The 14,520-nt window shown below is 35.9% G+C and overlaps 2 protein-coding genes across 2 annotated transcripts; both read left to right on the forward strand.

The window, feature by feature from the left end:
• The first annotated feature begins 302 nt into the window (after positions 1-302).
• Positions 303-2,431, forward strand: LOC107889650 (aspartic proteinase PCS1). The gene has a single exon (XM_016814151.2). The coding sequence runs from the start codon at positions 882-884 to the stop codon at positions 2,211-2,213; it is 1,332 nt and encodes a 443-aa protein (XP_016669640.1). The 5' UTR covers positions 303-881; the 3' UTR covers positions 2,214-2,431.
• Positions 2,432-9,623: 7,192 nt separating this feature from the next.
• On the forward strand, positions 9,624-12,227 carry LOC107889651 (laccase-17). Its single transcript, XM_016814152.2, has 6 exons — positions 9,624-9,821; positions 9,939-10,090; positions 10,188-10,432; positions 10,527-10,655; positions 10,752-11,717; positions 11,806-12,227. Exons 1-6 carry the CDS (start codon positions 9,693-9,695, stop codon positions 11,934-11,936), a joined length of 1,752 nt encoding a protein of 583 aa, XP_016669641.1. The 5' UTR covers positions 9,624-9,692; the 3' UTR covers positions 11,937-12,227.
• Positions 12,228-14,520: the final 2,293 nt, after the last annotated feature.

The raw sequence follows: 14,520 nt of genomic DNA on the forward strand, positions 1-14,520 counted from the left end.
CATATACATCTATATGTATCATAAATACACTTCAATGTTTCTGGTTATTTTATAAATACACTTGAATATTTATCAGAAAAATTCTATATTTTTTATTTCTATAGAAAAAATGAATATTACCATGTCAATGTCAGGTAAGTAAGTTTGATGGGGGAAATAGAGAGCAAAAGCACCAATTCGAGACTAGGAATAACAAAGGAATGAAGGAATGAAATGCAAAGAAGACAAGAAATCAGGTGCTTTAATCAGAATGCACGATTCAAATAAAGGGAAATCTACCTTGTAATTGAAGACTTAAAAAAGAATAAAAATTTTAGTCTACAGTACATATACATTAGTGATTAGACGAATGTGATTAAAAGAAATTAAAATACAGACAATATGATTTAATATCTCAAATAAAAGGGGATGATCAGTCTTGATCAATTACTGGAAAAAGAAAAAAGGAAAAATGGAAAAATTTGGGAATTCATGGCGGGCCAACACATCAACAAACAAAACAGGAAATGTTAAGCAGTGTCTGGTCGAAAACATTCCGAACGGCACCGTCTCGCTCACTCCACTCCACCATGTAATCTCTAGTTTGCATATCTCAGCCAGCCTCAAGATATTCTTTCTGAAGCTAACTGACAGAAAAAGAAAGAAGAAGCTTCTTATTTTCATACCAGAGTTCCATGTTTGAAATATTTCACTGCACTCAAAATAGATTCCTTACCCTATCCTCCACGAAAACCAGTTTCTTTGTCACCAAAAAACACATCTTTCTATCTTCATTTTCATCTAATTATACTTTACAACTTCCAAAACCTTTACTTAAATGTTCCATTCCTGACATTTGAAGAGCAAAGCTGTCAGTCAAAAGACACTAAAATAAAAACATCATGAAATCTTACATCATCTCCAATTCTAAGTCTAACCCATTTCTCAAAACCCTATACCTTCAAATTTTCTTGTTTTTTCTTCTTATTCAGATTCGTTCTTGTTTTTCTTCTTCACCAACACCCTTCATTTTCCCCCTTAAAACTCAAATCCTAAGATCTCCGAGCAAGCTTCAGTTTCAGCACAACGTTAGCCTCATTGTCTCATTAACAGTAGGCACTCCACCGCAAAATGTTTCCATGGTTCTTGACACCGGAAGCGAGCTCTCTTGGCTCCATTGCAACCAAACAACCCGAGACAACCAACCAGACCCGACAATATTCAACCCGAATCAATCAACCTCGTACAAACCTATCCCTTGTTTTTCTCCGACGTGCGTAAACAAAACCCAGGATTTTCCAATCCCACCTTCATGCGACTCCGACAACCTTTGCCACGCAACTCTTTCCTACGCCGACGCTTCATCTTCCGATGGAAATCTCGCCTCCGATACCTTCCATCTCGGGTCATCTGGCAATATCTCGGGCCTTGTTTTCGGTTGCATGGACTCCATTTTCAGCTCTAACGCCGACGAAGAGTCCAAAACCACCGGGTTAATGGGCATGAACCGTGGGTCCCTCTCTTTTGTTTCCCAAATGGGATTCCCCAAATTCTCGTATTGCATCTCGGGTTCCGATTTGTCGGGTCTCCTCTTACTCGGTGACTCCAATGTCACGTGGCTTACACCTTTGAACTACACGCCGTTGGTCCAAATTTCCCGACCGTTGCCGTATTTTGATCGGGTGGCTTACACGGTTCAGCTGCAAGGGATCAAAGTATCGGGTAAGTTATTACCGATTCCGAAATCGGTTCTAGTTCCGGATCATACTGGGGCAGGTCAAACCATGGTTGACTCGGGTACCCAATTCACTTTCTTACTGGGACCCGTTTATAACATTTTAAGAAGAGAGTTTTTGAATCAAACGGCTGGGGTTTTAAGGGTTTTGGAGGATCCGAATTTTGTGTTCCAAGGAGCAATGGATTTGTGTTACCGGGTACCACTGGGTAAAACCCGGCTACCAAATTTGCCGTCGGTGAGTTTGGTATTTACCGGGGCGGAAATGGTGGTGTCGGGTGATCGGGTTTTGTATAGGGTTCCGGGTGAAATAAGGGGGAATGATTCGGTGTGGTGCATGAGTTTTGGGAATTCTGATCTGTTGGGTGTGGAGGCTTATGTGATTGGGCATCATCATCAACAAAACGTGTGGATGGAATTTGATCTTGAGAAATCAAGGATCGGATTGGCTCAAGTACGGTGTGATTTGGCGAGGCAGAGATTTGGTGTGGGCCTCTAGGGAAAGGAACAACAATACACACGATGCTTTTTAATTCCAAAGGGTTAAAACATTACCCATGTGATGATCAACTTGATCAGACGGCTGCAACCAATTTGATGAAGGGGGAGTGAGAAACATGGGAAGGCATAATTTCTACCAATTTGTACAACGGATTTTTATGTTATGACCTCAAAATTTCACAGGTTTATTATAAAATGCAATTCTATTTGTTTTCATTGTTGCTGTTTCCAAATCCCAATAATGTCCAAGTAAATGAAACAGAGTCACGTCCTGGGTTGCTGCCAGTAAACCAGTAACATTGACCATGTAGAAAGGACATCATGGGACAAGTTTAAAAAGTGTGACACTAATAAAGAAAAGGCTAGCCCAATATACTGGTTTGTGTTCTACCTATAGTGGCTCAAAATGGATTGATAGGCACAGTCTAATTGGCCCAAATGTTGCAATTAAAAACGCTATTTTATAAGAAAAAACAAATAATTTATATCATTTTTAGGTTACATTTACATTATAACTATAATTTATATTGGATAAATCTCAAAATTATACATAAATTTTAATTTAATGTACATATATGAATTTTAATTTGGTGTAATTATACACGCGATACTCTAATTATGGTTCAAATATATACTTGAAATTTTATTTTTATTTAGTCATGCACATTCAAAAAAAAATACATCAATTTATTTTTATATTAGATAAATATAATTATTCATGTATGCAATATATAAACATAAAATAATATTATATCAATAATTGTGTTAATAATTTACATGAATTCGATCAAATTAAAATTTCATGTACAAAACTACGTAAAATTAAAATTCATATATGTAATTACACATTAAACCATAATTTATATATTGTTTTGGAATTTATCCCATTTTATATCTAACACTGTTTGAATTCTTAATATTTTGATGATTTTATAATTAAAATGTTAGAATATAGATTCTAATCTCAATACTGCATATAATCTTAAATTTTAGATTAATTTATTTTTTTATTTAATTTTTTCAAATAAAATTTAAATCTAATTAAAAAATATTTATTTTTTATTAACGGTAGAATAGTAGATTTCATTCCGTAAAATTAAAATTATTACATTTACTTTATATATTAATAATTATTATAATTTAGCCTAACAAATTTTAAAAGAATTAAACTTGTTAAAAAATAATAAATTTTATAACAACAACAATTTAGTATATTTTGAACCAAACACTTGTATTGGAACTAAATGAACCAAATAAGATAATATAACATATTAGATATTTGAACCCATAATTTTACATTCTCATAATTCTATTAACACGGGTTAAGTTTTCAATTCAAATATCCAAAAACAGTGAAATTAAAATTTCGAGTTTAATCCATTAATTCTATCGATTAATTTTTAAGAAAAAATTAGATCTTAATATATCAATTTTTTATAAGATATTCTTATTTAAAACACTTAATTTAATTCTCATAATCTATAGTTTATTCCCACTTCGTTTTCAAATCTAAAATGTAGTCATCAATGAAGGCAACAAAAATTTAGATGAATTGAGAGAAAGGGGCAGTGAAAGTGATGTTGCAATCAGAATTTGTTAAGGAACTTAGAGATTAAACAGTTTGGAACAACCGACAGCTAACAAAGATAATCCAATTTCATTCTGTGTTGGTGTTGCGCGGAAGCGTGTGAAAGAGTAAAATTATTGTATTGAAAAATCACACTAAGTTCAATTCCCAGGAAAGAGAGGTGGATCACGAGGATCGCTTACATACCAGATCTTTCCTAGCCAGAATATCCCTCTATCGTAATTTAATAGCACAATAAATCACTACAATGACACTTGCAAAATATGCAGAACAAAAATAAAGAACACTAGAATTTTAACGAGGTTCAGCAAATTTTGCCTACGTCCTCGGGCACTACCAAATATATTTCACTCCAAAAATACAAGTGAAAGTTTACAAATAGAGAGAGAGAACAATTGCCTTAAGTAGAGAATGGCAAGTGTGGGATGAAGAAAGTAAGAAATGGTTAGGCCTATTTATAGTTGAGGTTCAAGGATCAACTTGCAATGTCCCTATACAATTAGGGACCAAAATTGCAATTATCCCATGCCAACTTTTAATCCAACTTGCCAACCAATTTTACTTTCTACTTTTGGTGCCCACCCTTTTTGACTTTTCAAACAATGGGTGGGTTCCAATAATCTCCACCTTGAAGATTTGATTAGGATAATCTTATCTTCACACAATTCTTTCTGCCTTTGACAACAATACTTGATAGTGCCTTCTTCAACTGTTAAACTTGCAGGATATTAATCAAGTTCAAACAATGTTCGAACTTGGTTGCTGTTACCACCTTGGTCATCATATCTGCGGGATTATTTGCAGTCTTGATCTTCTGAAGACAAATTTTCCCCTCTTCAATAATTTCCCGCACAAAATGGAATCGTACGTCGATATGTTTTGTACGTGCATGATAGACTTGATTCTTTGCTAAATGAATAGCACTTTGACTATCACAATACACGTTAATATGCTCCTGAACCAACCCCAAGGTTTTAGCCATACCTTGTAACCAAATAGCCTCCTTTACAGCCTCTGTTACAGCCATGTACTCGGCTTCTGTGGTTGACAATGCAACTGTAGACTGTAGTGTAGACTTCCAACTTATTGGTCCTCCAGCAAGTGTAAACACATAACCGGTGGTTGATCTTCGCTTGTCCAAATCACCGGCATAGTCAGAATCAACGTACCCAATAACACCTTTACCAAGTGTATTATCCTGCTTGAACAGTAATCCAACATCCACGGTCTTCTGAATATATCGTAGAATCCATTTCACAGCTTGCCAATGTCCTTTTCCAGGATTATGCATATACCTGCTCACTATACTAACTGCCTGTGAAATGTCGGGTCTTGTACACACCATTGCATACATCAAGCTACCCACTGCATTAGAATACGGAACTTGCAACATGTATTCTCGTTCCGTATTCGTCGAAGGAGATAATTGTGCAGAAAGCTTGAAATGAGAAGCCAACGGGGTACTTACAGGTTTGGTCTGCTCGTTCATGCCAAACTGCTGTAGTACTTTCTTCAAATACTGCTTCTGAGACAAGCTAACTCTGCCATGAGCTCTATCTCTACATATTTCCATGCCAAGAATCTTCTTAGCTTCACCTAGATCTTTCATCTCAAACTCGAGATTGAGTTGAGTCTTCAATCTCTCAATCTCAACTTTGCTCTTAGATGCTATCAGCATATCATCAACATATAAGAGCAAGTATATGAAAGTTCCTTCTTGTAGCTTCTGAAAATATACGCAATGATCAAATTTACTTCTTGTGTACCTTTGCCCTTTCATGAACTGATCAAATCGCTTGTACCACTGCCTCGGAGATTGTTTCAATCCATAAAGCGACTTTGTCAGTTTGCAAACCCAATTTTCTTTATCAGCAACATTGAATCCATCAGGCTGAGTCATATAGATTTCCTCTTCCAAATCACCGTGTAAAAATGCTGTCTTCACATCAAGCTGAACTAGTTCAAGATCGTATTGCGCAACCAAGGCTAGCAAAATTCGAATAGACGAATGCTTCACAACTGGAGAAAACACTTCATTGTAGTCTATTCCTTCTTTCTGAGCGTAACCCTTTGCTACCAATCTAGCTTTGTATCGAATTTCATTTTTACCAGGAAATCCTTCCTTCTTTGCATATACCCATTTGCATCCAATTGCCTTCTTTCCCTTGGGCAGTCTCACCAACTCCCAAGTCCTATTTTTATGAAGAGACTGCATTTCTTCATTCATAGTTTGCTTCCACTTTACACCATCAGAGTTACTTATTGCTTCTGTGTAAGTGGAAGGAAAATCATCATCTGCAATTGGAAGTGCATAGGCCACCATATCGTCAAAGCGAGCAGGCTTACGAATCTCTCTTCTTGGCCTCCTATATGCAATTGAATCTTGTTGCTGTAGAAGTTCTTGGGTCGAAACTTCTTCATCATTTGTTCTTTCAATATTAGCTGGATCATCATTAACCTTTTCAAACTCCACCTGCTGCAAAGTACTACTGGTTTTGTCATCCTTTTGTGAATCCTCGTTCTTCATCATGGTTGATTCATCAAAAGTTACATCTCTACTGAAAACAATTTTCCTTGTATCAGGACACCAAAGACGGTATCCTTTTACACCACCAGTTATACCCATGAATAATGCTTTCTTTGCTCTTGGGTCTAACTTAGATTCTTTTACATGATAATATGCAGTGGAACCAAAAACATGTAAAGAATCATAATCAGTAGCAGGTTTACCAGTCCACATCTCCATAGGAGTTTTTCCATTTATTGCAGCTGATGGCAATCGGTTAATTAGATGGCACGCATATGTAACTGCCTCAGCCCAAAATTCCTTGCCCAATCCAGCATTGGACAACATACATCGAACTTTCTCCAGTATAGTCCGATTCATGCGTTCTGCCACCCCATTCTGCTGTGGTGTATCTCGAACAGTGAAGTGTCGCACAATACCCTCATCTTAACATACTTGTAGAAATGGATCATTTTTGTACTCAGTACCATTATCTGATCGAAGTCGTTTGACCTTTCGACCTGTCTGAGTCTCCACCATCTTCTTCCACTTCAGAAATGCATCCAAAACTTCATTTTTTCTTTTCATTAGATACACCCATACTTTTCTTGAATAATCATCAAGAAAAGTGACAAAATAGTGCATACCTCCCAAAGAAGCCACTTTGGTAGGTCCCCACACATCACTGTGAACATAGTCCAGAATTCCTTTCGTATTGTGAATTGCTGAACCAAATTTTACCCTCGTCTGCTTGCCCAGAACACAATGTTCACAGAATTCCAATTTGCAAGAATTTGCACCTTTCAACAAGCCTTGCTTCGCCAAAGTCTGCAAAGCTTTTTCACCAGCATGTCCCAATCGCCTATGCCATAACCTGGTAGCCTCTGAATCTGCATCTTTCGCAGAAGCTGTTGATGTTGATCCAATAACTGTACTTCCATTTAAATAGTACAAGTTATTTCTTCTAGTGCCTTTCATCACCGTCAATACCCCAGCTACTACCTTTAGTAATCCATCTCTCAAAGTGATTGTGAGCCCTTTAGATTCTAGGGCCCCTAATGAGATGAGATTTTTCTTCAAGCTGGGTACATAGCGAACATCTGTCAGAACTTGGATTGAGCCGTCATGGTTCTTCAATTTGATTGTACCTACACCCATTGTCTTACAAGCACTATCATTGCCCATAAAAACAACTCCACCTTCTAGTTCTTCAAGACTAGAAAACCAGTCCTTATTAGGACACATATGGTAAGTACATCCCGAATCCAATATCCACTCATCCGTTTGACATGCCATTGCCATGCCAACCAAGCTAAAGTCTGACTCATCATCATGCTCCGCTACACATGCATTAGAAATAGACTTGCCCTTTTGTAACTTAGGACAATTCTTTTTCCAATGCCCTTTCTCACGACAAAAGGCACATTCATCTTTGGCGGGTCTCCCTTTGGACTTACCCCTTCTACCAGGTTTGCTGCTGTGTGAACGACCTCTTACTGTTAAGACTTCTGCAGTTGTATCTCTGTGATCTCTTTTATCTTTCTTTCGAGTCTCAGATCTATACAACGTACTACAGACTGCATCAAATGTGATTGAATCTTTCCCATGAAGCAATGTGGTGGTAAGATGATCATATTCATCAGGAAGGGAATTCAACAACAATAATGCCTTGTCTTCATCTTCAAATTTCTCATCCAAATTTAGCAAGTCTGCTAAAATTTTATTGAATGAGTTCACATGGTCATTCATCGACATACCGGGTGCATACGTGAACCGAAAAAGTTTCTTTTTCATATAAAGCCTATTTTCAAGACTTTTCGTTAGAAACTTTTCTTCCAATGTATCCCACAGCTTCTTCGCTGATGTCTCCCTCATGACGGAGTACTTCTGCTCTTTGGCCAAACATAGGCGGATTGTACCACACGCCTGTCTATTGATCTTGGCCCACTCCTTGTCATCCATCTTGTCAGGTTTTTCTTCAAGGGCTATATCCAGCTCTTGCTGACATAAGACATCCAGGATCTCACACTGCCACATACCAAAATTATTGGTACCGTCAAATTTCTCTACTTCAAATTTTGCATTTGTCACAGTAGTCCTTGCTGATGACGATGCTGCTGCCATTTTTCTCCTCAATCCCAACTACTGTATACGTGAACAGTACCGTATACGTGAATAGTGCCGTATACGTGAATAGTACTGTATACGTGAATAGTGCCGTATACGTGAATAGTACTGTAAACGGTCGTATTCCCCAAGTACGAACCTGGCTCTGGTACCAATTGTTGCGCGGAAGCGTGTGAAAGAGTAAAATTATTGTATTGAAAAATCACACTAAGTTCAATTCCCAGGAAAGAGAGGTGGATCACGAGGATCGCTTACATACCAGATCTTTCCTAGCCAGAATATCCCTCTATCGTAATTTAATAGCACAATAAATCACTACAATAACACTTGCAAAATATGCAGAACAAAAATAAAGAACACTAGAATTTTAACGAGGTTCAGCAAATTTTGCCTACGTCCTCGGGCACTACCAAATATATTTCACTCCAAAAATACAAGTGAAAGTTTACAAATAGGGAGAGAGAACAATTGCCTTAAGTAGAGAATGGCAAGTGTGGGATGAAGAAAGTAAGAAATGGTTAGGCCTATTTATAGTTGAGGTTCAAGGATCAACTTGCAATGTCCCTATACAATTAGGGACCAAAATTGCAATTATCCCATGCCAACTTTTAATCCAACTTGCCAACCAATTTTACTTTCTACTTTCGGTGCCCACCCTTTTTGACTTTTCAAACAATGGGTGGGTTCCAATAGTTGGCTTCATTAACAAGTATTAATGGTTGGAGATTGAAGGCTACCAAGCAACCATGCCCACAATAACCCCCACCCCCCTTAGCCTAATCAAATCCTTCCCCTTTTTTTTTCTATTTTTAACAATATAATTAAGTTTTTTTTTTATTTATACTCAAATAATTTTGGCTTAAATATTAAAAATAAAACAAAATAATCATCCCATTCCCAAGATCATTTTGTTGTACATCAACCTCATGTCAGCTTCAAAATTTTTCTTAATTTTTGGAACTTTAAAATGAGGAATTTTCTGTTAATACATTAGAGAAATTGTTAATTGGCTTGGACCTCACTCTAAAGTGATTCACCAGCAGCCTTTCGGACCAGACATGTAAGTTGCTGCTTAAGATGCAAACCTGTCTAGAAGCTAACAGGGGATTATCTGAAACTTAGTTACCTAATTAACAAACTAGTCAGTACTCTCCCACTATATAAACTGATTGATTCCTTCTTTTTTTCTCAGCATCCAAACATTTTTGGCTACATATCTCACAAAATATATTGCTAAAGAAAATAGAAAACACACCATGGTTTCACTTGTTCTTACATCATCCGACATTTTAAGGGCTTTGCTCCTAGCATTGTCTGTTGTCTGGTTATTATCTGATTTGGCATTTGCAAAACATGCAGGCATTACCAGGCACTACAAGTTTGATGTACGTAATTTTTGTTTACCCTTTTCTGATACTGCAATTTTAAGTATGGTTATAGCTTAGCCTAACATTTCTACTATGGTTATAGCTTAGCCTAACATTTCTACTATGTTTTTGCAGATTAAGATGCAAAGTGTGACAAGGTTGTGCCAAACGAAGAACATCGTGACAGTAAATGGCCAATTCCCAGGGCCTCGGATAATAGCACGGGAAGGTGATCGCCTTTTGATCAAGGTGGTTAACCATGTTAAATACAATCTCACAATTCACTGGTATGAAATTTAAGTTCCCTAATCCTACTGATTTCCTTCATTTATCAATGGTTAGCATTTTAGTCTAAAAATGTTGGCGGTTCATTTGTGAAACTAGGCATGGAATCCGGCAGATAAGGAGTGGATGGGCTGATGGACCTGCCTATGTCACACAGTGTCCGATTCAGACAGGGCAATCCTATGTATACAATTTCACTCTTACCGGCCAAAGAGGGACCTTATTTTGGCATGCTCACATCTCTTGGCTAAGAGCTACTCTTTATGGACCTATTGTCATCCTCCCCAAAAAACATGCTTCTTATCCATTTCCCCACCCCTACAAAGAAGTTCCCATCGTTTTCGGTAACCGACACGATTTCTCATATCAGCCACTATAACAGTAATAATTTTATTGCATCTCTAATTGATTTGTTTGAGTTTTTGCCTCGAATTGCAGGGGAGTGGTGGAAAGCTGATACCGAAACAATTATCAACCAGGCAATGGCAACCGGAGGAGCACCAAATATCTCGGATGCCTTCACCATTAACGGTCTCCCGGGGCCTTCTCACAACTGCTCAGCAAAAGGTACCTCATCATCATGCATTCACAACATTGTCAATTTCTATTGGAAAGGTTCCCATTCAGTGACATACTAAAATCATGTAAACGAAACTTATACAGATACATTCAAGCTTAAGGTGAAGGCCGGTAAAACTTATCTTCTCCGTCTCGTCAATGCTGCACTCAACGACGAGCTGTTTTTCAGAGTCGCAAACCACACCCTTACCATTGTAGAAGCCGATGCAGTGTACGTCAAACCCTTCAAAACGGATATTGTGCTTATCACTCCAGGGCAAACTACAAATGTCCTTCTGAGGGCCAAATCCAAGACCCCAAGTGCCAAGTTTGCAATGTCAGCTAGGCCTTATGCCACGGGTCCTGCCACTTTCGACAATACCACTACAATTGGAATTCTGGAATATGAGAAATCTGCTTCAGCCTCTAAATCTAATCACAAGAACTCGCCACTGCTAAAAGCAAAACTTCCACAATTCAATGACTCCAGCTATGCTATGAAGTTCCAGCGTAAATTCCGCAGTCTTGCCACTGCTAAATTCCCGGCAAAGGTCCCGAAAAATGTTGATAGACGGTTCTTCTTCACGGTGGGGCTAGGGATACTCCCTTGCTCAAAAAACCAAACATGCCAAGGTCCCAACAACACCAGGCCAGCAGCAGCAGTTAACAATGTCTCATTTGTGCAACCAAATATTGCTCTTCTCCAAGCTCACTTCTTTAATAAATCAAAGGGTGTTTACACCACAAACTTCCCTACCAACCCACCTTTCAAATTCAACTACACAGGCACACCACCCAAAAACATAATGTTGAGCAGTGGCACCAAGGTGGTGGCGCTAGCTTTTAACACTAGCGTGGAGTTGGTGATGCAGGATACTAGCATCCTTGGTGCAGAAAGCCACCCTTTACATCTTCATGGCTTCAACTTCTTTGTTTTGGGTCAAGGTGTTGGAAACTTTGATCCTAAAAAGGATCCGGCCAAGTTCAATCTCGTCGACCCTGCGGAGAGGAACACGATAGGTGTACCAGCTGGTGGGTGGGTTGCCATTCGGTTCCTTGCAGACAACCCAGGTGAGTTAGTTATAACTCTGCATTTCTTTCAATTAATGATTTACAATTCTTTTGTATCAACTTAGAATGTTAAATGGTACATGAATAGGCGTTTGGTTTATGCACTGCCATTTGGAAGTACACACAAGCTGGGGCTTGAAGATGGCTTGGGTGGTCAACGACGGAAAAGGGCGCAAACAGAAGCTACCACCTCCGCCTGCCGATCTTCCTAAATGCTGAAACCCCACCCATCGTTGTCGTCTTTACCATGTTTCGATACAATTTTCCACTATATTCTCTTATTTCCTTTCCTATACACTTTATATACGAAACGATATAGCACTTGTTAGGTCCCCCCGATCTTCACTGTTTTCCGGTTCCATATATACATCGCCAGAACAAGAACTGGTGCAGATTTTGGTATAGATTATCAGGCTGTGTATGCACTACCATCACAACTATTGATGTCTGAAAGGATCTATATACATTACATAGATTTTCTACAAATACAATTATTCTTTTTCTTTTTAACTTGTCCAGATTTCCATAATCATTACCGAGTTTTGCTTTAGTATATGGTTATATATAGTGGCTATTTCTGCCTGTTTCCATGTCTAAGTCCTGGATACACAATGGAAAAATGTACACACATATGTATGCGTATTAGCGCAAACTCAAAAAAGAGAGAAACCTATCTATTGGGTTACTGTTAAAAATCAAGATCATAATTGGTTTACGTTTAATTCATTAGGTAAATCATAATAAAAATATAAATAATATTTGTATATAGTAAAACTTATAACTAATGGAAAATTAAATAAATAAAATGAAAATATTAAATTTACTATAATATAGGTACATTATTTTATGTACTTATTTAAATATTTTGATTATAATTATGAAATTTTATTTAAGTTTAAATAAAAAAATAGCCTTAAACTCTATGTTTTTTAATGTACCTAAATTTATTTTATTCCTAAATTACGTAAACCAATAGTAATAAAAATATATATTATGAAAATAATAAAAATTAACAAAATACATATTATAAAATTAAAATTAAAATATTTAAAAGATAATTTAATCTCAGTAACAATTAAATGTCTATCTCATCCCATCCCATTTGTTCTCTCACGACATTTTTTTCTCTTCTTTCTTCAACCTAGGGTTTAGGTGTTTCATATTATCTTTGTATCAACTCACAGGATTTGAGGTATGTGCAGTGAGAACAAAGTTGGAGCTGAAGAGAATATCGACTGGAAGCTCAAGTCAAATTGATTCAAGGCTTATTTATTGTTACTGTAGATTGAAATCTGGTTAAATAAAAAAAGTATTTTTTTTTTCTTCTTCTCATTTATTCTCAAGGTATCTCTGGGGAGGAAGCCATTTCTCCTATTTATGTATCTCTTGTGTAAAATAGAAAGTATCTCTCGTGGAGGAAATCATTTTTTTCCATCGATTTGGGATTATAGGGTTTCTCAAATTGATTTAGCAAGACGAAGAAACTATTTGAAACACTTAGGGTTTCAAGAAACAAAATTGAAAAAGAAGAACAAAGGACAACAAAAGGATTTATATTTTCAATTGGATGATTAAACCATGGAAGCTGATGGATTTTTTGACATCTGATTACAATTTTTTTTCTTTTTTGCTACACGATATCTGATGAGAACTGAAACAGTAAGGAACGAGAATGAGTAATCTTTTTGAGTTTGGGGTAAATTAATTACGGTAATTGTAATTATTTTTAATTTTTCTATTTCCTATTTTTATTTCTTTTATTTTGAAATTTTATAATTTTAAAATATAATTAAAATATGCCACGTATCAAATTTTGATTAGTTCAGGAAGTTTTTTAAACGACATGTAACAGAAGGATCGATAGTGCAAATACCATTTTCGATAAAAAAAGAAAATTAGGTATTTAGGTGGAAAAAGGCGTATAGTTTGGGAGACATTTTTTCATTTAAGCTTTTTATTTATTATATTAAATGGAAAATGTTGAAAGCCTTTAAATCAAAACAAATAAAAAATTAAAATAATGAGTAATTTTAGAACTTTTAATTTAAAAAAATAAAAAACTGAAATAAATATATCTCGAAATATGATAATAACATATTATGAATTAAATCAATAAATTTATTTAAAAATTATAAATAAAAAATGTAAAAAGTGAATATGTAGTATAAGCCAAATAAAAGGAAAGGAAAAAATATATTAATATGTGTTGGGCAGAGAAATTGTATTTCTAAGAGAAAATGTAATTTTGATATTTGAAGATTCACATTATTAAAAAAGTAGTCATAAACCCTTTATTTAATAGGTGAAAAAGACAAAAGGAAATTAAAAAGTAACTGTTGGAATATATGGTAAGAAAAACCAACTCTTGTTGTAAAGCTCTATTGGGTAAAAAAGCTTTAATAATATTAAGAGTAATTTTTACATTAAAAAATACTAAATTGTTAATAAATTTATATTTTTATCACTCAATTTTAAAAAATTATAAAATAGTCATTGAGTTATTCGAATTTTGTTTATTTAATTCATTGAGTTGTTAAGTTTTTTTTAATAAAAAGATTTAGCTTACAAGTTCTAAGCGACAATTTGATTATTGGTACAATAGATCAATACCCATTGAATAGTGGACAAGCATACCTTAGATCCAAGTCAATCTGAAAATCATTTTCGGAAATCGAAAAAGAAAACTGTTTAGATTTTGATTTACAAAATTGTAATTTTCAAAGTTGTTACATAAAAAAAATTGATTTGTAAAATAGAAGAGGAATGTGAACTTTTAATTGGTATAGAGGTTACAAGTAAAAAG

The sequence above is a fragment of the Gossypium hirsutum genome, chromosome A09, assembly GCF_007990345.1.
Source record: "Gossypium hirsutum isolate 1008001.06 chromosome A09, Gossypium_hirsutum_v2.1, whole genome shotgun sequence".
NCBI classification, from domain to species: Eukaryota; Viridiplantae; Streptophyta; class Magnoliopsida; order Malvales; family Malvaceae; genus Gossypium; species Gossypium hirsutum.

Coding starts and splice junctions, on each gene's coding strand:
- LOC107889650 (XM_016814151.2), top strand. CDS start 882: ATGAAATCTTACATCATCTCCAATTCTAAGTCTAACCCATTTCTCAAA.
- LOC107889651 (XM_016814152.2), top strand. CDS start 9,693: ATGGTTTCACTTGTTCTTACATCATCCGACATTTTAAGGGCTTTGCTC. Junction 10,091..10,187: donor TACAATCTCACAATTCACTG/GTATGAAATTTA, acceptor TTGTGAAACTAG/GCATGGAATCCGGCAGATAA. Junction 10,656..10,751: donor TCACAACTGCTCAGCAAAAG/GTACCTCATCAT, acceptor AAACTTATACAG/ATACATTCAAGCTTAAGGTG.